This window comes from Spinacia oleracea, chromosome 6, assembly GCF_020520425.1.
Source record: "Spinacia oleracea cultivar Varoflay chromosome 6, BTI_SOV_V1, whole genome shotgun sequence".
In the NCBI taxonomy this organism is placed as follows: domain Eukaryota; kingdom Viridiplantae; phylum Streptophyta; class Magnoliopsida; order Caryophyllales; family Amaranthaceae; genus Spinacia; species Spinacia oleracea.
The window spans coordinates 141,423,487-141,450,444 of record NC_079492.1 but is presented as its reverse complement, the minus strand read 5'-3'; the positions used below and the strand labels follow the sequence as shown (position 1 = coordinate 141,450,444).

At 38.0% G+C, this 26,958-nt stretch overlaps 2 protein-coding genes across 2 annotated transcripts; one reads left to right on the top strand and one right to left on the bottom strand.

Moving 5' to 3' along the window:
* The first annotated feature begins 3,206 nt into the window (after positions 1-3,206).
* Positions 3,207-17,557, top strand: LOC110797768 (beta-amylase 8). Its single transcript, XM_022002884.2, has 10 exons — positions 3,207-3,741; positions 6,139-6,363; positions 6,469-6,549; positions 6,822-7,025; positions 7,838-8,032; positions 8,125-8,289; positions 9,736-9,996; positions 12,727-12,939; positions 13,111-13,330; positions 17,278-17,557. Exons 1-10 carry the CDS (start codon positions 3,271-3,273, stop codon positions 17,313-17,315), a joined length of 2,073 nt encoding a protein of 690 aa, XP_021858576.1. The 5' UTR covers positions 3,207-3,270; the 3' UTR covers positions 17,316-17,557.
* Positions 17,558-17,823: 266 nt separating this feature from the next.
* LOC110797769 (alkylated DNA repair protein ALKBH8 homolog) lies at positions 17,824-25,276 on the bottom strand. The gene is made up of 7 exons (XM_022002885.2): positions 24,906-25,276; positions 24,224-24,325; positions 24,052-24,138; positions 21,480-21,602; positions 21,088-21,378; positions 20,036-20,101; positions 17,824-18,443 (listed from the first exon to the last, which is right to left on the bottom strand). Exons 1-7 carry the CDS (start codon positions 25,233-25,235, stop codon positions 18,387-18,389), a joined length of 1,056 nt encoding a protein of 351 aa, XP_021858577.1. The 5' UTR covers positions 25,236-25,276; the 3' UTR covers positions 17,824-18,386.
* Positions 25,277-26,958: the final 1,682 nt, after the last annotated feature.

Below are 26,958 nucleotides of genomic sequence, written 5' to 3'. Positions count from 1 at the left end.
AAAGCGAGGTGTCGTGACACCTATAGAGTGTTCCCTAAGGAGACTAGCTACTTTTCCAAAGGGTCTATAAAAAAACATTACATTTTCTACTTGAACTACACCAATGTTTGCTAGCTTGTCTGCTACTCTATTAAGGAGTAACTTCCCAATAGTAGTGTCTCATACGGACGTCAAAGGTATCCAAGTCAATAAGGTTGCGGCAGTGATTAATCAAGTGGTGGCACTCTCCTCCAGCGAATTCCCTGCTTTTGATAACTTGTATACACGCAACACGCCACCTTATCCATTTAAACTTCCATTTTGTTACAGCCTAGTTCCTTAAACACATCCAACCCAATTGCTAAAGCCCATATTTCAGCATTGTATGCATTACAAACCCCAAAATTTGCAGCAATCCCAAATGTTACGAAGTATTAGCTAATAACGGAGTAATTAGTTGGAAAATTCGTTGACAAACTTTTTAAGGAGGGTTACACACAAAAAAAGGGGTTTTTATTCGACGTCCTATTTCGCTAAAAACGCCCTCATTTTAACCGTGAAAGTACATCACTGCCCTTACAAAATTTAACCCCCCTTTCCCTTCCCCCTTCCCGTCTCACCTCAACCCTTTACTGAAGGAAATAATGCCCTTGGTTCAAGTATGCATTCAATGATAAGTCTAATAAATGCGGTTCAGTATTAATTAACAAGTTAATAATTCAGTGAGATCAAGTGAGCTGAATGCCTAGCTAGAGGCCGCTTCAGTTCAAGTGGAATTAATGATATTAATCCACAGCTTACTCTTGACTGAACCCGTAGGGTCACACAAATAGTACGTAAACGGATCAAGTATTTAATGGCATTAAATACTCCAACTATGGATATTCGGAATCGACGAATCTTGGTTTCAGTGGGAGCTGAGATCGTCACAGGCAAGAAATGAATACTCCGGAAACGATGATATTGCCGGAAACGGAAATATGGATCGTATCGGAAATATAAATATTATCCAAGTCGTAGATATTGCCGGAAACGGAAACATGGTACGTATCGGAAAATATTATCGGAAATAGAAATATTGCCGGAATCGGAAATATTGCCGGAAACGGAAATATTGTCTGAATCGGAAATATTATCGGAATCGGAAAATAATTCCGGAAACGGAAATATTAAATATTTGTTCGAAACGGAAATTAATTCCGGAATCGAAAATATTAAATATTGTTCGTATCGGAAATAAATTCCGGAATCAGGAATTTAATCGGAAGCGTATCGTACGAATAAGCATCGGACGAGGCCTGCCGGACGAGGGCCCAGCACGAAGCCAGGCCATCGCCCAGCAAGCCAAGCGCGCCACACGAACAGCCAAAGCCACGCCAGGCCCAGCGCAAGGCCAGGCCCAGCAGGTCGTGGCAGCGCGCGCAGCTGCGAGCAGTGGGCTGCGAGCATTGCTGCAGCTCGCGTGGGCCGTGCGGCCGTGTGGGCTGTGCGCGGGCATGGCCTGCACGCTTGCGGGTCATGCTCGCGTAAGTGTTTGTGTTCGCATACGAAACCTAAAACGTGCAGAATTCGTTTAATGATTAAATTCCTAATTCTATTTGATAAATTAATTAAATAAGAGTTTTATTATAATTCTAATTTAATTAATTCGTATCCTAATAGGATTCCAATTCTCTTTCCATACCCCTATAAATATGTGGCCTGGGTTCACAATTTATAACGAGTTATTCAAGTATTCAAAATGAGTTTTGAGAGAAAAATTCAGTCACACATCTTGCTCAAAAGTGCCGAAAATTTATAGTACCTTAGGGGCGATTCTAGTTGGTCAATCTTAAGGCGGATCCGGACGTGCTGTGGACTATCTACGGAGGGACAACACTTGGAGTCCTAAAGACTTGTTCTTGTTCGGTTCGGGCGCAGCTAGGGAAGGCACGCAACAAAGAGTATGCATCTAAATTATGCTATATGATTATATGTAAATAATATGTATTCCTGGCTTAATGGTTGTTTCCGCATGATTTATGAATTGTCATATGTATCATAACCTAACATTTACCTGCCGTCAACACCTTCAGATTAGAAAACCACCACCCTTAACCTGCCGTCAACCACCACTGCACCACACCTAAACCACCGTAAAAATTTGCAGGCGTCGAGGATGAGGAGAAACCGCCGTTGCGCACCCGCCTCTGAACCCATACTCCTTCACCGTCGCAGCCGCCCCCTGCCTCTGCACCCAAACACCTTCACCTTCCATGTCGCTGCTCCTCTGCCACCGCTGCGCCGCTTCCGCTGCCGCTCCACCCGCCTACCGGTTCCTCTGTCGCGGAAAGAACAGGGAAGTTGAAGAAGAATAACGACAAAGACACGACGCAGAGGAACGACGAAGAGGTAGCCGGAGATGCCGCCAAAGAGGTCGGCAATTCTCCCGCCATCCCTACCTCCGCCTGCGCCGCGGCTTCGAATGGTAAGCATTCTGCATTTTTTTATTTTTTGAAATGGCAGTGCCGCCCGGATTTGGTAGATGGTTCCATGGTTGTGCCGCCTTGGAAAAGCAGAGGCGGCCATGGTTGAGCCGCGGATCTTTGGTGGTTGAACCATGGTCGGCACTGCTTTTCCATGGCGGCACGACCATGGAACCATCTACCAAATCTGGGCGGCAGTTTGTATTTAAAAAAAATAAATAAAGATTTAACATCCCATTCCTAATTTAAAAAAAAAAAATTAGCAAAAAAATATATTTCGTATTACAGGTAATTATGTGTTGATTTTTCTAATTTTGTGAATATATATATTTAAAATTGTTTTTTTGTTTAAATAATTGAAATTATTTTGTAGTGTTATTTAATTAAATGTTGATGAATAAATAAAAAATTATTTGAAACATTTTATTTAAACATGTTAATAATAAATAAAAAATTAATTTTTCATTAATTATATTTCTAACTTTTTTTTCAGATTATTTTAACAGATTTTAACATATTTTTTTCAGATTATATCATGATTTTTTAAAATTAATTCTAAAGAACGGGTGGTGAAGATGATGGTGGTGGAGACGGTAGCGGTGAGCTGGTGGTGGAGACGGTGGTGGAGATGGTGGTGGAGAGATGGTGGTAGATTATATAAGGGCACGAATGTCTTTTCATGTAAAATACGCGGGCGTTTTTAGCGAACGAGGACGTCGAATAGCGATACAAAAAAAAAAAAGACGTTGTTTGTACTTCGACTACTTCCCATATTTCTGAGACTATGATATTCCAAACGCAGTGACTCACATACGTTTAAAAGAAAATGAACGGCGCCGGTGAAGATACTACTCCGGCCACCTTCGACCACCATGAGATCCATCAGAATCCACTGAATTCCAACCTCCAAATCCCAATCCCTGGCCCTAACCCTAACATTAACAATTTCTCTCACTCAAATTCCCACCAGTACCATCTCATTTCTCCGCCACAACCGCAGCCGCAAACCAACCGCCGGCCTCGAGGTTTCGCCGTCACCGCCGGAAATTCCTCCGGAAGCGGCGATGTAAAAGGGAGGAGAGAGAGGGAAAAAGAAAAGGAGCGAACGAAGCTGCGGGAGCGGCATCGGCGAGCCATCACTAGCCGAATGCTCGCGGGACTCCGGCAGTACGGCAATTTCCATCTTCCAGCACGTGCGGACATGAACGACGTGCTCGCCGCCCTAGCGCGCGAGGCTGGATGGATGGTTGAGCCTGACGGCACCACTTATCGCTCTTCTCCGCCTCCCTCTCAATTGGTTTGTTTCTCTTTTTGTTCCTCATTTATTGTTTCTACGGCAGTTGTTGAGGTTGTATGGTCGTGACAGTGGTGGTTATTATGTCTATCAGTTTATCTATGGTCTTAATTAGTGGTATGTCATTTTTTGTGTGTAAAGCTTGGTTTGGAAACGAAATACTTAGGATTAAAAGGACTTCATTTTTGTTGGCAATGGAGTATTTGTTGCTAATAACTCAATTCGTTTGTTGGTAAAATTGTGTAAAAATAGAAACTTGTTACTTAAGTAATATATACTCATGGGGTTCTAGACTTCTATTTGTTTTCTTGGTTTTGATTGTTGGTGGTGGTTGTGAATTTTCTTCGGTTGTTCAAATTCAGCTAATATTGGGGGCTTATAGTTGGAAACGTTTACATTTAATTGGTATTCAGCGTTAATAATAGGTGATGGAGTTGTGATTCCTTCTCTGTTAGGGAAGGAAAGATGTAGAGTTTGGGGAGGGATAAATAATAAAGAGGAAATATATGATAAGAAAAGTAATAAAGATGGACATACAGTTTAACGTGGGAAAAATCCTCAAATCAAGGCAAAACCTGTAAATCCACTGTATAGTATAGAAGAGTACAAGAATCATTAGAGGAGTAATACAAGTACAACTCTCCTCATAGTAGGATCCTCATAATGCAGTAGTATAAAGAAAATGTGGATGTACAAGGAGAGCTTATATTGAGGAAGGCTTGTAGTGTATGGCTTCTTGTAGTTGTGTGCATATGTGCTTTCAATTGATGGCCAACTCCTATTTATAGAAGCATTATGGCAGTGCACTATGCTTTAGAGAACTTGCAAATTGCAATATGTTGCTGACATTTGAGTTCTGGAAAACACATTAGTATGAAGAATTATCTAGAACCTTATCAATTTGGGCCACACTTAGCCCAACAATCTCAACTCACTTTTGTTGGAAACGGTGCACTCTTCGTTGGATAATTTATTGCTTGATGGTTGTACTAGCTGAAGTCCCTGTAGGTGATGTTAGCCGTTAGCTTTAGGTGTCCATGTTTTTTAAGGAATGATAACAGCCTCTTGTTTTTTAGGAATGATTACCTACTAAAACGATTTGAAAGATCCCCGATAGGGTAGGACATCTAAGCCGGAAATAGTTCGAGTGATCCTTTGCTGAGGGTTGAAGAAAATCTGGATATAAAGAGTGATCGTTGAGTGGTATCTCTTGTCGACTTGTCGTTGAAGGAACTTCACGATTCCGATTTGTCACCAGTGTAATGTTAACTTTGTTTGCAAGTGGATAAGGGTTAGCAAGGGTTGTGAGCACATACTAGGAGTTTTGCTCATCGAGTGCTTTTATAGAGATGTATCAATTGCAATACCTTTAGAGTGTAACTATTGGAAGAGAGCATTTAATGGAGATAACAGATTTTCTGGGGTTTATGTGACTTTTATGTGGTGAAAGTGATGAAGAGCTTAAGATTGAGGAGGAAATGATGGAAAATTTGTATACAAGGAGAGAGAAACACGGTTGCAAATGTAAAAAGGCTATCTACTTTACCAATTCTTCGAAAAGGGCAAAGGACGTGACACTTATGAAACTCTTGGTTCTATTTAATTAGACACCGGAAAAGAAATATATAAAGCAATTATCAAATACGTTAGGTATTTGTGGATTTAAAATTTCTCTGAGATGTGTTGAATGAAGTATGAGATACAACAAAATATGAATCTGAAATGTTTTATTAGTTAGAATAGAAGTTGGATGTCTACAAGCCCACTGTTATCCAAAGAAATTCCCCCCACCCCCCAAATGATGGAAGTTGCCCCAAGTGCTAACTGGAACTTTGTATCCATTTTTCTCACTTGTTATCCTCGTCCAGTTTAGGCCAGAAAAGACCACTTCTTTTTCTTTTCTGTTTATTATGTGTTCTTTTCTTATTGATTGGGTTATGTCTCCCTTTTCTTCTGTTTCCTCTCGCGTTGTAAAATTGTTAAATATATTTGGCTTATACAAATTTAAACTAGAAAGTGTGCATTGCGGGTTTACTGTTGATTGATTGACAAGTTTTACCTGATGGCAATTCAGAACTGAATTTTGGATGGGTTCCGGGAGCCCGAACATTATCAATTTACATTTGTTTATATGTTCGATTATTTCAAGATCTTAAGAAGATTCTCGTGTCTGTCTTTGTGTTTGATTATACGAAAATCTGAGACTCTTTTGTGTGTTTTCGAAAAATGGTTACAATCCGACAGTCTTTTAGTGCAAGGGTCAGTATTTGTTCTTCTGGGTCGTCGTCTCATTGGCAACATCTGCCAGATCTGTTGTCCGTGTGAAGCTGAGAATACCTTATGCGTTTTCCTAAGAATTAAATGACTTGTGGCATTTAGATGAACTAATAATGTTGACAGGGAGGGCTTCCTGTTAGGTCATCTGATAGTCCCCTTTCTGCTAGTTCTTTGAAGAATTGCTCCATGAAACCATCATTAAATTGTCAGCCAACAGTTCTTGGAATTGATGAAAATTTGTCACCAGCATCTCTTGATTCTGTTGTCGTTACAGAGATGGAAACAAAAAATGAGAAAAATACTAGTACCAGCAATATTGACTCACCTGAATCATTGGAGGCACATCAGGTATCACACTACCTTTCACGATGCTTATGTTTTGATGAATTTGCTTTTCTCGTAGGAGGAAGCCTTGCGTTTTCTGTTTCTGATATTGTGGTTTTTGTGCTTCAGTTAATACAACACGTTCAATCAAACTTGTGTGAGAATGATTACTCTGGAACCCCACATGTTCCTGTGTATATTAAGCTTTCAGTAAGTAACAGTCGCCCCACCCCTTTTTGTTGCATTTATTGCTTATCCATACATTTCTTGTTGTGTCCCTTGATTTAATTGTTCCATGTTCTATCTATTTTGTTCAGTTTCATCTGTTCGAATACTCTTGCTTATGATATTATGTATTTGGCCATTCAATAGCTGAAATTGCTTTACTTTGAACGCTTGTTCTTTCTTTGATTAAGCTCTCCATGTTTATCTGGTTACCTAATGTAACAAATTCTTTTAATCTGTGGGCTTAACTATGCTAGAGTGGCATCATCAACAGTTACTGCCAGCTTGTTGATCCTGAAGGCATTAGACAGGAGCTAAAGCATATGAAATCATTGAATGTGGATGGTGTCGTTGTAGACTGTTGGTGGGGAATTGTTGAAGGATGGAGTCCGCAGAAGTATACGTGGTTGGGATATAGGGAATTATTCATGATCATCAGAGAATTTCAGCTGAAAGTTCAGGTAGTTGCAGTTTACGTTGTGTTTTTTTCATCTTCATTATGTTATTTTTACAATCTGACCCTTGTCTTATTTATACTAATTCCTCAATTTACAATGATAAATATCTACAACAGTACAACAAAGGAAAAGTTATATAGGAGTAGTGCTGTTAATTTTGCTTCACTTTTTGTGAAAAGTAAAGTTGTAGTTATCTAAGTAGGAATAGGAGAAGAAGCATTGCAGTAGCTACTATCTGATAGGTGAAATATTGGGGGCATAAGCTGATGGTGTTTCTAGCATATCAGGATGCACAAACCTCTGGAAGAGACGATATGTATGTTTGACGCCTATAGGAATTTTGCCGTGTGCTGCGTGTTATTTATTCATATTATGTCCCATTTCCCCTTCACACTTAGTCTGCTGCTTGCACTCTCTTTGATGAGAGAACAAACAAATGAGAAGAAAACACGGCTGACTAATAAAATTACTTAATTAGACTTGGGGTTACACTGCTACACTTTGTGCTCCTGGGGTTGCAACGCCAGGGGATAGTCATGTTGCTAAATTCTTCCTTCTATCTGAAGGGGTAAGATTCAGTTCCCCTTTGTCCTCTCGATGTCCTTAGGTGAACAGGGTAAGGGTAATGGTAGGCTATTAGCATGATGCTTGAGCTCTTTATTTCAGATTTCAAATAACTACCACCTTCACTTCTAAGCTCAACCTTACTTTGAAAGTGATGCTCATTTTGTTATTCTAGCAGGAGTAGCAGGGATAGAATTTTTAGAAGCCATCTAACTCTAACCTATAGCTACAAATTCATGAAATTTCTGAAGGTTGTGTTGGCATTTCATGAGTATGGAGGAAGTGATTCTGGTAATGTATTCATCTCACTCCCCCATTGGGTTCTGGAGATTGGGAAAGATAACCAAGACATATTCTTCACGGATCGTGAAGGACGGAGAAATACTGAGTGTATATCATGGGGTATTGACAAGGAACGAGTTTTAAGAGGAAGAACTGGTATAGAGGTAATCATCTTGTACTTATTTGTGTTTGTTTTGATAAGAAAGCAGAACATTTTGTAACTTACCTGGCAATAGCATTCTGAAACAAACTGCAGGTTTACTTTGATCTCATGAGAAGCTTCCGTTCAGAGTTTGATGATATTTTTGCTGATGATCTTATCACTGCTGTTGAAATTGGCCTTGGAGCATCCGGGGAACTAAAGTTTCCTTCTTTCCCAGAAAGGTTGGGATGGAGATATCCTGGTATTGGTGAGTTTCAGGTATGTATTTGTTGATGCTGACTCTGCCCTATATGCATATCTTTAGTTTCTGACTGATGCAACTTGACTATGGTGGAAAGCTCTCTATTTTAAGTGTGCCTGCTTGATGCCTCAGTAAACGAGACTTTTAGTTCCGTGGTTATTTATTTGTGTGTTTGATGACCTTTAAAGTTAGGGAGACATTTGAAGGTGAACTGTGGCCTGTATTTACTGAAAGTTAAGTACTTGGAGCACTTAGCTCAAATAACCAATGAGGTCTATTCTGGAGTACGAATGACTTTATGCATCTCTTCATAGTGAACTAATGGCGTGTGATGTGTGTCTCACAAAGGTGAACTGTGCACTGTCATGAGATAAATTTGATACTTGAAGTGGTGAATTTTTCTTTATATTATACTCTCTAAAATAGAAGTCGGAAGTGACAAATTTTCATGCTGGAAAAAAGTTTTTTATGATGGCCCCACAGCCACAGGAATATCTGGGGAGGTGATAAATCCAAGGAAATCCACATTTTTTCAAAGTTGATTTCCTTGGAAGAAGTGAATTCTTCCTGATTTATCATTTTCCGAATATTTGTCCCCTTTAAAGAAAGATTATCACTATGTTTGGATAAACAAAAGCGGAGAGAAAGGGAGGGAAGGTAAAGGGAGGGGAACAAGCTCCCTTGTCTGGATAAAAGGTCGACGGAAGGAAAGGGAGGGATCAGTTTTCCTTTCCTATTTAATAAATATTATCCCTCCAAAATTGGAGAGATTTAGAGGGAAAGTGGAGCTCACCTTCCCCATCCCATTCTTTCCCCTCCCCTTCCTCCTCTTTCCCTTCCTTTCCCTTCCATTCCCTTCTATTTTGTTATCCAAACACACCGTATACGAGATCTGTTAGTTTTCCTAGGTCGTTAATGGGGTTGGTTTTGTCATATCATCTGCTACTACTTCAGTCACTGCCAGAGTGCCAGTGCATGATTATCCTTTCTGAAAGATCTTGTACGACAGGTTTGCTTCATTCTGTCCCTGTTAGATCATATCGTCCTTGTCAGCGGGTTTCCTTTATTTAAGCAAACTGAAGTAATTATCTTCAAGATTTCAATCCCCCAAGGATTTAAGCCATTTTAAATGAGGATAAGACATAATAGCACAATTAATGTATCAAATGTTCAGAACATGAAGTAGGTGCCAGACAAATTTCGCTTGCCTGTATAGTGTATACTTCCCTGAAGATGGTAACGTAGAAGAATGATGTCCCCCGTTTTTCTATCGTGAAGCTACCATCTCATCTATTCCCTACACCTGTAAAAGGTTATGAACTTGTCTAGCTTCTAATGTGCAATGTTTTGACACAATACATTTAAGTTATGATATATCCTGCCTTAATTTTCTTAAATATGCCTGTCTCTGTTGCACTTCTTCTGAAATCAACCTGGATATGTGACTATTTTAATTTATTCAGTGTTATGACAGATACTTACAACAGAATTTAAGGAAGGCTGCAAAATTGCGTGGACACTCCTTTTGGGCAAGGGGCCCTGATAATGCAGGGCATTATAATTCAAGGCCACCTGAAACTGGATTTTTCTGTGAAAAAGGTGACTACGAAAGCTACTTTGGGCGCTTTTTCCTGCACTGGTATGCACAGATGTTGATAGACCATGCTGACAATGTATTATCGCTGGCAAGTCTTGCATTTGAGGAAACACAGATAATTGTTAAGGTACCTTTTGTATGTCGCGTTCATAATAAGTTCAGTAGCTATTGTTTACCTGTTAATTTTTTGCCCCTTTCAAGCTTCTCTAATTGACTTCAGATTTGTTAATACTCCGTACTCTGTAGTTGACTAAACCCGTGCTGTTCTCAAATACTTCATGCTTGTGGCCTTCATTGTAGTTGCTGGAGAGCACTTGCATTTCTTCTGTTTCACGTCACTTTAAAGTTGTACTATCCTAATTGATTTTTTTCCTTGCATCCGGATATTTTGGATGCAATTGCTAACTCAGAAAATTAGCTTCATGATAAGGTGTGGAGATTTTTGTTGGAAGCAGATTGGCTTTCTTGTAGATTGTATACTAAGTGAAAGTTTGAGGTTACAAACTGGATTAACATGTTACAACCACCATGTCCATATAATTAACAAAGTAATGTTGACCAATTAAACACTATATCTCTCTTTCTCTCTCCTTGGTTTAGTCCCTGGCCTGTATCGTGATTGTTAGATGATGTGTAGATGTTTTGAGTATTCTTTACCTCTTGGTCCATGGATTCTTGTGTGTTACTGAATGTCCTTGAATCTTTAAGAGGAAGATTCCTTGAATCTTGGTTCTCTTGGGATTTTATTTTTAAAATTATGGATGGCTGAAGAGATAAGAATTTCTATTTTCACAAAAGGTGGGCCTACTTGCCCTTATAAAACAGGTGGGACTTATTGGGTGGAATGTTGAAATGCGTTGAGTGGAAGAGATCTTTCAATTTTAGGCTAGGATATGATTGTGTAACAACAAAGGACGGCATGTTGAAAACCTGTAATGCTTAGTTATCTCCAAGCCAGTGGATGATGACAATGGTTATGGGCACAAGAAAATCTCAGATCTGATACATCCTTGTAGTCAAAAGAGTTCAACTATTGAAGCCATGGAAGATCCCTAATGCTCCACTGACCAGAGAAGTATAGCCTTACAGGCTGAATTCCATGCAGCATCATTTTGCAGAGTCTTGAGCCTGTAAATGGTGCAAATGTAATGGATTCTGTGGTGATAAAGGAGGTATTCTGAATTGCGATTGTCAATTGTTTGGAATTCTGGGAAATGGAGCTTTTGGGGATGACAGGAACATGTTATCAAGGAGGCAGAAGGGGCTAGCTGACCATGGAAGGTGTGATTGTGGTTTATTTTCTAGTATGGTTGATCTGTCAAAGTATTTAGGAAGGGCAAAACAGCTTTGTAAGGATTCCACAGTTCAGTTGGATAGATGCTGGCCCAGAGCGCCCAGTTATTCTTCACTTTAATAGTTTTTTTTTTTTGAATGGCAGATATCCTTTGGGACTCGTTCAACTGAGTCATGAATCAACTTTTAAAAGATTGGACTGTCCTTCTCTTGCTCAATCGCTACTGGATGTTAAATTTGTTCCTGAGGTCAAGAATAGAGTCATAGACCCCATGCTTTTTCTAGAATTGGTGGGCATAATAATCTGTCCCACTTAGTTTCAGCAACGTAGCAGCTACACATATAGGAGCAGACAACTCAGGTGATGTTTCACTTGTTATTTACATAGAGGATGATGGGCTTTTGATTGAGCTTTCGAGGCCAGTATCATGCAGAAACCACAAAGGGACCTGGACTTCATGGAAGGCATTATTGCCATTGAGGATAGGAGAACATTGTGTGCGGGATCAAGGATTGTAGTATCCAAGCAGGTTCTGATTAAAAGTCATGGAGAGTTAATTATGTTTAATAAGTACAATCAAACCTGCACTAGTGAAAATGTTAACAAAAGGTTACCCATTGTAAGGTGGCTGGCACTACAAGTGTTCCGTGTGGTTTTTAGAAAACCCCTGTCCATAGTATTTAAACGTCCACAACAGGGGCTGATTACTGTTACTATGACACGATGCTGATGATTTGTTCTTTTCTTTTTGTTCTTTTTTTCCTGTCATTTTGTTGAGTGCATTGCCCTTCTCTTTGACAGTAATTATTTTTCCTGTCTTTCTTGTCAATTTATGAAACAAAAAAGTTATGTGAATACAGTACGCAATTAATTCAACAATTAACGGTTGGTTACAGATTAGAGCTGATACCACTGCCTTGTTTGTTACCCTTTGATGGACAAACAAGAGAACTAAAAGGTCTCAGTTATGGAAACAGGTAGCTACTTCGGTAGTAGCTGTCTCAGTTATGTGATTTTGTGTGTTAGGAATGAAGTTTTATGGGAGTTTAAGGTGGCTGGTAATACTGTAGCTAAAAGGGTTCAGGGGTTGTGAGATCTAGAATAAGAAGTATAATGAGTAAGGAAGTCTCTCAGCATGGCAAGGAATTGTTTGAGTCTTTGTAAGTGAGTGTTTTAGTTTTCTGGTACTTTTGTTCGGTTTGGGTTTGTTAGGCCTGGTTGGCTATGTTGTATTTATGAGGCTTGAGTTAGGAGGTGTCCTTCTCAGAAGGTTTTGTCCCCCTCAAGTATTCTGGATGTATGGAGATTGTGCTTGATTGATTTAATGAAATTACTCCAAAAAAAATATACTTCCAATTTTTTTCTAGTCCTCCCCCAATCTATGAAAAAATGAAATTGTTCCAGAGCCTTTTGAATGTTGACATTGGACATGCACAGCCTTTATCTTGATTCATAATTTTTTGCTGGAGAAATAGCAATGTTTGACTCCAAAGTACGAGTTCAGACTTCAGAGAAAACCCGTAAGTGAAGGAATAACTTGATGTATTGGCAATCCTTTTGCAGATTCCAGCAGTCTATTGGTGGTACAAGACCCCAAGCCATGCAGCAGAGCTTACCGCAGGGTACTATAATCCCACAAATCGGGATGGATACTCTCCTGTTTTTGAAGTTTTCAAAAAGCATTCTGTGGCAGTGAAGTATGTTTGTCCGAGATCACGTATTCATTGTCGGGAAAATGATGAGTCATTTTCTGATCCTGAAAGTTTGAGTTGGCAGGTGATAATATTATTTTCTTCACTGGAAATTAAGTGGGCAAGCCAAATATCTGGTGTCCTGGTGCATTACTGTGATTTCCATAAGCACCTTTTAGCGATATACAATCTTAGTTTATTCCACTTTCTGTTATTCAAGTAATCCAAGACTCTGAGGTGCACTCTGCTTTAACAGGTATTAAGTGCAGCTTGGGACTGTGGTTTGACTATTGCTGGTCAAAACGCTGATCCGTGTTTTGACAGGGGAGAGCACATAAAAATGATTGAGACTTCAAAGCCAAACAACGATCCCGACCGGCGCCATTTTTCATTTTTTGTGTATCAGCTACCATCTCCTTTTGTCCAGAGAACATATTGTTACTCAGAGTTGGACAATTTCATCAAAAACATGCATGGTAAGTATTCTTGATATACTCAGCGCTGGCATAAATTACCCGATTTGAATATTAACCCGAATATAGAGGAATCTAAATATGATTTATTCCTGCAACAACAAAGTGATTGAATCAAAGTGTCCGAAGTTGATAACTGATAAGTTAGACTTGAACCATTAGGTTAGGGATGTTGACCATTTTTCATTCGTTTGGTGTTTTTATATATTGGTAATTTGGTATAAGCAAATTATCCCTCCATCCCACTCTACCTCAGTGGACTTTTCATGATTTCCAAGATATATATGTTTGACCAAAACTTCTTCTATTATTTTACTTTATTACTAGTTGTTTCAGGTTTTAAGTATAACGCATTCCTTTTATTCTAAAAGAAAATATTAGGGTAATTTTTTTTTTTTTCATATGTAGGCCCGGACCTGACTTTTTATGGGCTCCGGGCGAAACATAAGAACAGGGCCCCTTATATAGATGTTACATTTCCCTGTTTTTTACGGCTCAAATACGTTTTACAGTTTTAAATAGAGTGTAAACCAAAACATTTATGAGAATAGAAACAAAATTATCTAAATTTATTTCTCCATTATTATAAGATACACTCAATATCAAGAAGCAATTGTGTTAGCGATTTAAAGAGACAAAGAAAACCACCTAAAAATTAAAAGGAAAAACCATTCTGCTTATCAACAAAAAAAAGAAAGGTTATTCAATTAAGAACAACACATCGTACTACTAATGAACTGCTAAGAAGAAAGATTATAAAAATGAACAAAAGATAAATGAATACTCCGTATAAAACAACTGAAAACAAGTCATCATAATAAAGGAAACTTGATATTATGTGGGCGGGAATCGAACACGGGCAGTCGGGCACGTTGTCCATTGTAATCTCACATAAACCAACTGAGCAACAATATGTTTTGAATATCGTGTGCAGATTTTTCTATAGAAAACAATTTGGTGTCTTGCGTTGAGGATTTGCAGTCCTTCCCTTGCGGGGGTCAGGGCAGTCGCCCCTCAAATCACCCCTCAGGGCCGGGCCTGTACGTATGAACCCAAAAGTCAACGTAGACAAACATAGTGAGCCAGAGGGAGTTATATGATTTACATTGATCCCACATGTACTTCACTTGATAGCCATCCCCTATACGGCCATTCCTTATGTCCCGATATGTCCGGTACTAGGATGATCGTGTACTTCATTTAATAGGGTGCCTACCGTTTTATAATTTTCAGATTTGCCATTTTTTCGTCCCCAACCCTGTACCAGTTTTTGTCCCTGTCCCCAATTCGGTGCAACCTGGAGTAGAAGTCAAGGAACAACAAGGTGCTATTGATCCATCAGGCTTGCTTAAAAAGTAAAAAACTGTAAGAAACTGAAATAATCCGTCTTGCAAGTGGCCTGAGCCTGAGACCCTGAGTACACATGGCCCCTTCAATTTTCTTCTCAAACCTGACCTGTTGAATCTTAATTGTGGTTTTATTATATTTTCCCCAAGGTATCATGATTTGTGAGGAAAATGAAAAGTTTAGTGATTTGCACTTTTCGCAGTTAGTGTAAGATTTTATTTTGTTAAACTAAATTAGTCACAGTTTTTTTGATATCACAGTAATGGGTGTATTCTAGGCTTTTTACTTAAAACTGATGTTTAAAATAATGTTTGTTGGACAAGAATACACCTTTCTCTAACTTCTTCCTTCAGCATATGCTGGCTTCCTGGGGGCCTCCACTAAGCCGCCACCACCACCTCAAAGTCTTGCCAACATCACCCCTACAATGCTACTGTCACCAGTCGCCAGCAACAACAAAAAAAGGCACTGGGAAGTCCATGTCTGACTATTACTTTTCTTTCTTGTCTGCTACTGCTGCCCAAATAACTCATTTTCATCACCACTCAAGTTTCCTCCATATCAGATACCTAACCCCTTTCCCTCTCTGTCTTTCACTTGAACCTTCCAAAGTTTTCTGATCTGCTCACCATGGTACGGAGGGTTGCTCTTTTAAACATCTACCATGATATTTAGGCGATTTGAAAGTGCCATACTCTCTGCCAAAGAACAGCAGAAGGAGAAGAGAGTAGTATCTTAGCTTTGCTTCAATCGTTCAATGTTTGTTAAGCACAGTTGAATTTGACCTATAAGATTCTAGATCCAGAACCTTAACTGTCAATTCTGCTTCCAGTAATGCATTGTGGCCGCCATCCATGCAGGATATGGTGAACAGTAGTGGCTGTGATAGCTGTATGTGAGGTGGTGAGGAGAACTCTGGTGACTAGTGGATGACACTGAAGTGTTTAGCAATAAATGAAAAAGTCGTGGTGGTACATATGTTGATAAAATATTGACGAGGATGAGAAGATGAGTTTAGGACTTTAGGTGTTTTTCTCTTCTTTTTTTGTTCTTCTTTTTCTTTCAAGTCTATTGGGGGTTGAATGGGGCAATGCGCTGCAATTGTTTGATCGTTTCAATTCCCGGGAGTGAATGTAGGAAGTGCAGACGGTCCATAAATTTTCATGGAAATTTGACTTTTCAGCTATTTTCTCAAAACAGGGTACTTCTCTGATAATGTGCTAATCGAAATGTGGGGTCACTGACTCACCAGTCACTTCTTTGTAAATGCTCTATACCTTTCATCAATTCTTCTTCTAAACTACTCTAAAGTATGCTCTTTGAAGGTTTGCTCGAATCTTTAAAGAAAACTCTTATTAGCAGCTTATGAATGTATTTAAACAGTCTTATAACAAATTTATGATATTAATTGGAATACATGTTCACTATATACAAGTAACTGAATCATGGAAAAGAGCAACTTGAAACAGATTGTGCATGGTGCGCAGCAATCTAGTTATCCTTCACTGTTTCATTTCTTTCTGGTGGAAATCACTCATCATCATCAGTTTTTTTGATAGTATCCTCTTCATGGAGAAACACTGCATGGATGATATCAGGTTCATGTGTGGTTGTTATTTCATATTTGTCCAATATTCTTTTAGTTTTAGTTTCTTAGGGCAACTAATTTCGTCATACTTTCTTGTAGGATTATACATAGCTGAGTTTTTTGAACTTTAATTAAGCACTTAGCGGTCACAGCTCACTTCCATCTCTGGACCTATCAACACTTGATGCTTGTAGCAACTCCCAAAGTCATTCAGCCTGATCCACAGACAGACAGTATTAACTTACACCATGGATTGCACGATTTGCACCTCAAAAATCAACAGGACTTTTAAATGAAACAAAATTTCTTACTTGCAGTAGACAGTCTTATCGTCTCTCGTTTCTTAGTTTTATGTTTATGGTCTCCATTTTGCTTTCTCAACACCCAAACTTATTGGGTCTTAGATTGAAACATAGCGTGAAATTTTGTCAGTTACCTGAAGTTGAATTTTTTGTTTTTCAATTGCTGCTTCTCTGCTCTCATCTCTACCCTTTCTGCTGGCCCAGCGTAAAACTCAGTTTATGTTAATATTGAGTGTTATTGAATAGCAGGCCAAGTTTTTTGGCAACAACTATAATATATTGAAGGTTTCCCTGTCATGATTAGTTTTAGTAGTCAAGTGACTGCTCTGAGCATTGATCATTCTCATTCTCATTCTCATTCCGACCTCACAGCACACAGTAAATTCCTACACTAAACTTTCCTTGTTAGCGGACAAAAATTCAGTTTCTTTGAATTTTAGGGGAGAGTTCAAGGGATACAGGTCAGATATGATGATGTTTGATGTAGTTGCACTGAGATTGAGAAAACACAGTTGAAACTACCGTGATAATGAACTTGTTATGCTGTTATTTGATTTGCTGATGCATCTCTTGTAGTTATACGGGTTTTAAGGGGAAAGAAATTTAATTACAAGTTCATCCATAGATCACAATTTTGAATTTGATTCAGTTGGCTTTCTTTGCTTATCAACCACAAAGTATTTAACTTGCTGTAATTATTCATTGTCATTCAGGAGAAAATGGATGTCATGAAGAACCTGCTCAAGTCTAGTCTACAGTATCTTGGAGCTAGAGCACGCTTCTCCTTTGATGAAACTTGCCTTGAACACATGCAAGCTAGCAAGCTCTTCTTAGACCATAAGCTAGAAAGCTGAGATCTGGTACACTGCTGTGAAATGTTAATGTAAAACTAAAGTGATGTGAAACATTATCTTATTGTTGTTATTACTACAGTTGACCCAATTATTTTAGGCACCTTTTTCAATGCATGATTCAAACATTTATATCTTATAATTAATTAATTAATTACCAATAAGGAAAAAAAAACTATAAAAGTTGATAATTTGGAAAATAAATTGAAACAAATGTAACAAAACTCGACATGATTATGTTTTCTACTCCGTAAATTGAAGTCAAACTAGCTTATGTGAATAGTCTCATAATCAAAATGTGTCAACTAGTAAGAAACGGAAGAATATTACGTTACAATAGCAAACTAGTCTCATTGTGAAAGATGGTCAGAATGGCTCAGTACAGTTTGCCACTGACTTCCACTGGTGTAGACCGAAAAACTCATCTGTTTATTGAAGTATCAGCATCTCAAAATATATTTCTACAATATCAGAATATATCACTTAATTTCAGTGTTATCTATTTCCTCGTTGAAGTTGAACCAAAATGACCTCAACCGAAATATATTACATAACAAAGAATACAAAGTTATACAATAGTATGATTCCAATGGATGACATCTTAAACAACCTTAGCTCTGGCCTCTGGGTGCTCCATCAGTTAAAAAATCAGAAGTCCAACTCTCCAAAGCATCACAAACATAAATCTTGATGCAAATTTGCAGGAGTGCGCCTTCTACGGTTTGCTTGTAAATCACATCCTAAACAACCCCCTTAATGGATTGAGACAAAAAAAGTTGAGAACATTAATTTTTTCAAAATTAGCAAATTTCTTTTGTCCGAATCTCAATTCAACAAACGACGAGCTTCAACCAAGAAAAAAAAAAAGAATTGGGCAACCCCATCGTCCATCATGGATCTTCCCAACAGCTGGTTGCTAAGCAGTTATATGCAGGTTACAAATAGTCTGGAAACCAGAACATGATCTCTCTCTACCTCTGAGAATCACAGTACTGGCCATACTCACAGCAACAGGGACCTGTACTGACCTACACCATAAAAACATATAATTTCCAACAAAGTTATACCTGGAACTGTTCAAACCAACCAACCAGCAATACAAGAACTCTAACAGAAACAGATTTCATGGAAAATAATTGGCTGTCATAAATGCAAGGAGGGATGGAGAGCATTCGGGTTATTATTAGATTATATATTTTAGATATGAAAAAGCTACTAGAATAAAACGGCCTACATAAGCAACATAGTTCAATATGAATTGTATATGGTCAAAGCAAATCTCCTACCAACTGAGGCTGGAACTGAGCCTTCAACAATAATCGGAGTTATGGCAGGTGCGCTTCGTAGTTTTCTTCACTTGTACCAACACTTATTTCTCATCATCAATCAATTTTGATTGCAATCACTATAAACTCATTTTTTTTTAAGGGAAAACTTTCAAGTCTTTAAGTACATGTTATCTGGGTTAAAAGGCATGTATGGTAAGAGATATATGATCGTTTAGCCTCAAAGAGGCAACTAGGTGGAAATTGATCAGAAGGCAAATGCCTTCTCGGATCTTGAATTTTGGATCGCCTTACATCAATAGCAGGACTATATCTATAATTTGTGAACCCGACCCATAACCCATTGGATGGGGTAAAAAATAAATTGCGGAGGAACAAACCACATGTCGACCTACAAAGTTGACCAGTTAATAACAAACACAAATCCATACAAGATCATTCAACCAGCTAAAGCAATACCCAATTATCAAACATATCTAAAACAGGGCAAAGGATGGGAATTCAAGAAACGCTATAAAAAAATCAAAAATTAGGAATACAATCAACTCTAAGGCAAGTACCACCAAGAGATCAAGCCTTCTTAATACAGGTAATGTTGAGGCAAAGTTGAGATTTTGAGAAGCTTAAATGGCAGCAACATATCGGAAAACATGCATAACTGGACTTTGAATGTTCAATAATTATAACCACCGGGGCCTACGCCGATGATAAAGAAGTATTTCTTATTGATTCCGGCGGAGGAAAGCAGCGAGAAAAGGAGGGGACGTCTGTGAAATAGGTAGACGACTAGACGGTAGAGAGGGTGTCGCTGGCGTGTCACGGGGCTCAGTGGTGGTCAGTTGGTTGTTCTTGACAAAGAAGAAGGGATTGGGTAGCTTGGGTTTATTTTTGAGAAAAAATAAAATGTACTTGCCCTTTTTTTAAAAGTTACTGGGTTGTTTGATTATTCTTTCCCAAAATAAGGTCACAATTTTTGTTTAACAATAATAGAGGGCCAAATTAGAAAGACAACAAAAAAAAAAGTTTCCACCAAGTAGAAAATCATAAAACGCAAGGTCACCATATAGAATTTCTCAAATTTTTTCCCATGAGAGTTCACAAGAAAAAGGTTTTATAGTGTAAACTGATGTAAATTCTTCCAGTTCATCCCAAGAAAAAAAGAGACATAGAAAAACAAAAATGTCAAATAGCGCTTACCAAACAGAATAGAAGGTAAAGCAGTTTACAAAATTTAGAAAAGGGACGTATTATGTGCTTTGAAGGCAGCAAACACCCAAATTACAGAAAAAATGAAAGACAACTTATTTAGAAAGGCAAAAAGGAAAAAGAAATACCTTGCGCAGTGTGAAAGATACCCTTCTCGAGGCCCTTCGGATCACGCTGTCTTTCACATTATCAACCTATGAAGTTCAAAGAAAATATAAGTAAATGTGAAACAAGCGCAACAACAATTAAGCCGTTCCTGCAGCACCTGGGATAGACCAGCACATACACCAAGGATAATGGGGTTGTTTAGATAAAGAATAGATAAAGAATAGATTCAAAGGTATTTAGCATATTTGGACCAGTTAGAAAACGGGTCAAGGTTCATAAGTTAACCTTTGGTCTTACTGTTAACAACATAATTGGATAGAAGACTGATCTCAACACGTTAATTCTCAGAATGATGCATCCAACAAAAAAATTCAATTACTAGATTGGGTTTTACGCTGTTTACAGGCAAAAAGAGATCTAAAGGAAAACCAACACAAGAATAATATCAGTAGTAATAGCAACATTAATAGAAAACACAAAATGAACCATCTTAATTAGAACACAATGGGAAATTTCAATAGCTTCAAGGAGGGTGGGATAGAGAAAATACTAGCTTTTTGAGTCCTTCCAAGTTCCGACACAGAACTAAGAATACTTAAGAGGCATCACACGAAGGGGAAACAAGCAAAATGAAAAATATAGAAGAAATCCCATAATCTGATGGACTATGAATTACTCCGTACTTTTTTGTTTGAACAAAAAAGGACCGTGAGGTCCATGAGTATTGACTGGACAGCTTGTATGGGAATGAGAACAAATGCAATTATTCAATTCATACACGATCCAAAATGACCTTTGCGGTCAAATAAAGTAAATAAGTGGTCTTGACCAATATTTTTTTAAAAAGTTTCAAGGCATCTCGGGAGACTTTTGAGCAATTGGTCTGGGAAGTCACCCTATTTGAGATTCTCATGAAACACTACAAGGTGACCCACAGAAAAATATATCCATCCTATTCCCCAGAAATACAAGTATGATGACGGATCCAATTCCAGATGACAATGAATGATTTTTGCAACAGAAAATCCAACAAAATCAGTATATTCAGCATTTCAGCTAATTTGTAGGATACCTTATGGTGTGGGATGTAATGATTCCAAGCATAACGTGCCTCCCCTGATAATAGGAGCATTGAACGTGGGGGAAGATATATGGCCTTCCTTAAGAAGTTTGTGGAACTCTCTGGATTCTCTTCGTGCATAATCTTACTCGTTGCAGGATCAGATTGCCAAATACCTTCTTGGTACCTCCTGAATTCCATAATGCAAGGCCCTGCAAGTGAAAGGCTGAAAATCTTGTCCTCAAATGCTGAATGAGTGTCGATATGAGGAGACAAGCCCACCCCTGGTGGGTATTCATTAACCTGGAGGTTTATGTCCAGGGACTTCAGTTAACAGCAACTTCTAAGATAAAGTAAAGCAATTATAAAGGAAAAACTAAGAATGGTAAGATGTCGAAGCATACTGTTAACTGGTCCAATTTTATAGTTGCAGCATCGTCAAGAGGAGATGCCAAGATTCTTTCTAGCACAGGTGAAACAAATGATGGAAGTCCACCCAAGAACTTTGTTGTGTCAACATTTCTTGTCTGTCACCCAAAATAGTGAAAAATAATAGAATCAAATTCTGACCTAATTGATAGGTGATAGAGACCAAAAAGTTGGGAAACAAGAAAAACATGAATAGCAAAGGCTAATCATTAATACAAATCCAATCTAGACAGTTACATGTGAAGTAGTGTAATGTAAATGAAAGAATCCTTAATGAACAATTATACAGCAAGTCAGTAACTACAAGTACAACAGAATAAAACAATGAAACCAACATCAATAACATTCAATCCCCTCTTATGCCATGATTATTACTTATTATCAATAAACTTTACTTTATATATACGTAATAAGTAATGAGTTCGGAGACGAGCTGATCTTTGCTGAATACAGTTTACCTCACTCACACAAGCTACTACACCTAGCTCAGCTTCTACAACAAAAACAACTGTATCTAATCCTGAAACATGAACCAAGATTTTATCTCCTGTGATAGTCAACCATGATCTCTCCTTCTATATTCCCTTTATCAAGTGCTATTTTTATTCTCCTATAAACCCAACTTCTTCATATCATTCTTACCTCCTTCCGCCCGAGTCGTCTTCAGCTTCTCTTCTAAGATCTCCATGATCACAACCCTATAATTTCCTTACCGGCGCATCTTCTAATCTGTCTCACATGCTTAAACCACCGCAATTGATCCTCCCATCCTCGATATCTGCAACTCTAGCTTTCCTCCTAATATCTTCATTACTAATTATATCGTTTAAGGCGTTCCCACACAATCATCTTTGCTACTCCCATCTTCCTAATATGATATTTCATAAATGCTTAACATTTTCAACCATATAATAATGCTTACAGTCACACTATACTCTTGTTGCTGCTCTCCGTTTGAGCCAGCCGAAGTCATGTGTTCTCCATTCCTCTGCAGAATTGACCTAAGGTACTTACTCTTGGAAACTCCTTACTATCCATTGCTACTACATCCTCGCTTGACTCCCTCCTAGTGCTAAACACCATTCCATATACTCAGTTTTGTTCCGACTTAGTCTAAATCCTCAAGATTCTAGTTCTTACCTCCATAGCTCCAATTTAACCCCAACTCTAGTCTTGTCCACCAATACAATGTCGTCTACACAAAATATCCATCGTGGTATTTAATCTTCGATAGACCTTGTTAATTCATCCAATAATGCTACAAAGAGGGAAGGACTCAATGCTTCGTTAAACCCACAGAGCTTTAAAGGGATTAAAAACCCATTAGAAACCTCAAAACACATCTCTCGCAAAAACAAAAAATAAAGACCCTCAAAGCACAAAACTTTCACATCATTACCACCTGCCTCCGGCCCTCCACCATAGCCAGCACACAGTCCTCAAAACTGCCAATATTTATGTTGTACATGAGCCACTAAAGCACTATTGTCGACAAGACAATGCACTTAAGGTTCTCTGAAATACGGAAAATACAGGCCAACAGCTCCACTACTCAGGAATGAGCACTGTAGTCTTGAATGGCAGATCAATGTACACCTGCGCCATCTAAGAGAACCAACATACATAGTATCTCCAAAACCTAATCATCTTCATCCTCCTATGTGATCTGGTAAATGTACTAGACCACTAGTGCACCAATGCTGTAAACCACAACCGTGGAAATTTTTATAATTGCTGTTTCTGGTTCCGCTCATCTCATTTATATTGCAGTGTATATCACAGCAGTGTACCTAATTTTCTAGAGGTAGAAGGGGAGACGTGGGGCAGGGAGCAATAATAGGAGCATTTTGTTTCTTGAGGAGCAACAATAGGAGCATGAAACAGTTATATGGTAGTATTCAGTCAGGTCTTAGGTGGGATAGGAAATGTCCTCTGCAATGCACTTGAATCTGTAACACTAAGGTCCAGTTGTTTTTGCCTTATACTAATAAGTTTCTAGAAAAGGGCTAGTATATTCAATTCAAAACAAAAATACGGGCCAAAAATTTCAGATAAAATAACGTACCTCAGGGTTTAAGAGGAAAGAACACAGTTTAGTGATAAATACTACTCCGTATAAAACATATGTGGCATAGAAGACTGGCAGGTACACCAACATAGTGTAAATACAATATTTCCACAAGTTTCATGGAAGTAGCACATAATGACATTTAACCCAACTCCTTTTAGATTATACACGTTTTGCAACCTTATAAACTCCTTTTCTACTTTCAACTTGCTTCTTCAACTCATAACAAACATACACGGTTTCAGTGACCAATGCTTAAGAAAGACATATGTAGCCAATTCTATGTATAAACCTTGTTTATTTTATCCTCTGTTCTTAACTTGCTTATTCAAGTCATCTCAATAGCCATGCTTAAGAAAGACCGTAAAATAGATGGCCAAGGTTATATACTTTATTTAAGTTGTGACTTTACAACTTATATAACCAGAGCAACAACAACTATGAAGTTCTGAAGCATCAAATTTAAATGATTACTTAACTTGATAGCAGAACTCATAGCCATAATGCTGAACTCTTCTTTTTGCTAGACGTATCCAAGGCCTCGAATCAACTGCTGCAAGTAGTTCCTAGGAGGAAAATTGATTAACAAATGTATGAAAGCAATAATGCAATGGCTTGTGTGAAATGTTTTAATGTTGACAAACTACCAACCTTCTCTTCTTTTGGGGTAATGAAGTCATGAAACAAATGAAGGCCAGGAATATTCAGCTCTTCATCAGTCAAAGATACATCCACGAAATCATGGCCACGAGCCTGAAAATATGAACACCTTTGCCTTCAATACAAGAAGGAATATGTTCGTCACAGCAAACTACCATCCATCTCAAAGACATTATACACCCACAGACCACATCTACCCGATTCAAAATCACCAAAGAAAATCTTCTACATTTCCAAACCTCTTCCTCCCTCCCAATCCAACCCAACCCCAACTATACATTCACACATACTCCATATTTACATAAACAAATGTCGCAACAGTTTCTACTTTCTAAACTAACACCATAATTACTTCCTTTTTTATGTCACATTGAGAGAAGGATCAGCCTGAATTGCTAACCCATTGTTAAAAATTCAGCCCCGTAAGCATTTAACATATTTCCGACAATAATTTTTCCATGAATAAATGACAAAATCACACAGAGATCAATGTATAGCCCACAATAGCAGAACCTATTGCTCTCAAGGTTGTGTTACTTCTGTATATCATTTCCTCTAAAAATCCAAACATTGCTTGAAAAAAACCCCAACTTTCATGGTAATTGAATCACACCCACAGTAAATTACACTGATAGAATCAACAGCCATAATCAGAAATCAAAAGAAAAGCTACCGGCGAAGACGGCCTAGGCACGGAGTAGCGAATATGCAAAAACCGGCCAGCAAGCTGCGAGCAACGGCGGCCATTGAAAGCGTTAAAAGCCGATTCAGCAGAGCCCTCACTGGAAAATGAGACGATAACTCGGGTCCCACTGTCGTCGGCGGCGTGAACTCCTCTGACTTCGCCGAATTGGCTGAACGCCATTGATATGGCTTCATATGTGAGACCCACCGCCGGGCCGCAATTGGCAACGTAGAGGTTCGGGCTCACCAATTTTCTGGGGTTTTCTGCTTCTCCGCCATTGGTTTCTTCCTTTGGGCGCATGAACTTGGTTGAACCCATCTGGGGTTTTGTGTTTTGATTTAGTGTTAAAATTTTGGGTTTAATTTGGAATGCTGGTAATTTAATCCGTCTGCATTCTGCACCAAAATACGGTTTAGGTAACCAGGTGCACAATGTTCACTGTGCATAATGTTTTAAAATAAATATATATAGTTTAAATACAAATAACATATCGTTCATACCCAATGAACATATATTAAATGAACGTATAGTTCAAATTCATAAAACATATATTCCGTAGTTTAAATATTTCACTTGTACAAGTGCATTGAAGTCATTCTTCATGTTCATAAGTGTTCAATAAATATTCATCAGGGTGCACAATAAGGTGTATAGTCCAAATTGCGATTCTGCACAATGGTCAAGTTTTTAGAAGAGTATAGAAGTCAAGAAGATGAATGTTAGGATCAAATCTTGTCAATATATTTTTCATATTAAAATACTCTTGTCCTGTGTTGTGAGTTGTGACTGTTCAACAATATTTTACTATCCCATATATATTTTTATTATTTGATGCATTTTTGTTAAAGTACTTCGTATTACTCTCTTTGTGGCTCCGTCCCTTTATGTTCTTCCCAATAGAATCAATTAGAGAATTAAGAAAAAGATATTCTCGTAATGGTTGAATTAAGATATTTTAAAAGTGAAGATTTTCCGTTCAGATGTAGTCTAAGCGCGCGTTCGTACTCCTCACACTCCGACTGAGAGGGTGTGATAGAGAACCTCTGTTGAGAATATATAAATATTCTCTTATATATTTTGTAAAGCCAATATTGCATGTAATTATGTTAAGTTTTCGTATAACATTAGGATGGTTTTGGATCCTCTAGAGTTCTAAAATAACTCTACATGGTAGAGTTTGAGCAATATCGACCATTGGATGAAAAATCAATGGCTCATATATTATCTTTCTAAAATTCTCTTTATTTTTTCTCATTAATATCATTGATTATAAAATGTATGGTTTATTAAAACTCTAGAGGATCCGGACTCCATTAGGATTATATATACATATCTTTATTCTATAAGCGAATATAATACTTCTGAGGTCAATTTAATAATTAGACGTTTGGTGTCGTGTTATGCTCATTAACTTAATAATTTAATTTAGTAATTAAAAAAAACTGACTATTAAATCAAGCAAGTTAGTGACGGAAATAATAAGTGTAATAAATTGGATAGTAATAAACATGAAGAATCAATCAAGCAAATTAGTTATGGGGGTAATACTTACTACATATTCTTTCAATCATAATATTTACTACATATTCTTTCAATCATAATATTTTATAGTAAACACATAAGTTTTGGCATATTTTTTGCGACCAATAAAAATGAAAGTATCAGATTGAGGACCTTAATTTCTGATTTGTACTTGATTAAAAAAATACCAATCGACCAAATAGGGACTTATATATATAAGGTACGTTTGGAGAACCGAGCATACTACGATCACTAAGAAATAAAAATGTAAATAGTTTATATGTGAATTATATATCAGACCTATTTATGATATAAGCATCTCTATTCTATATGGGAACTTCTGAGGTCATTTTCGTAAATGGCTTTTTGGTGTTTCTCTATAGAATACTCTAAAATGCATTCTTAAGAACGTATACGTGTCACATACCTTTCCTTATTACGCCACGTCACCACTAATCAGCATCATGACATGTCATTGACAACCAAAAAACATGTAGTAAGGATCGAACACTAGACCTCT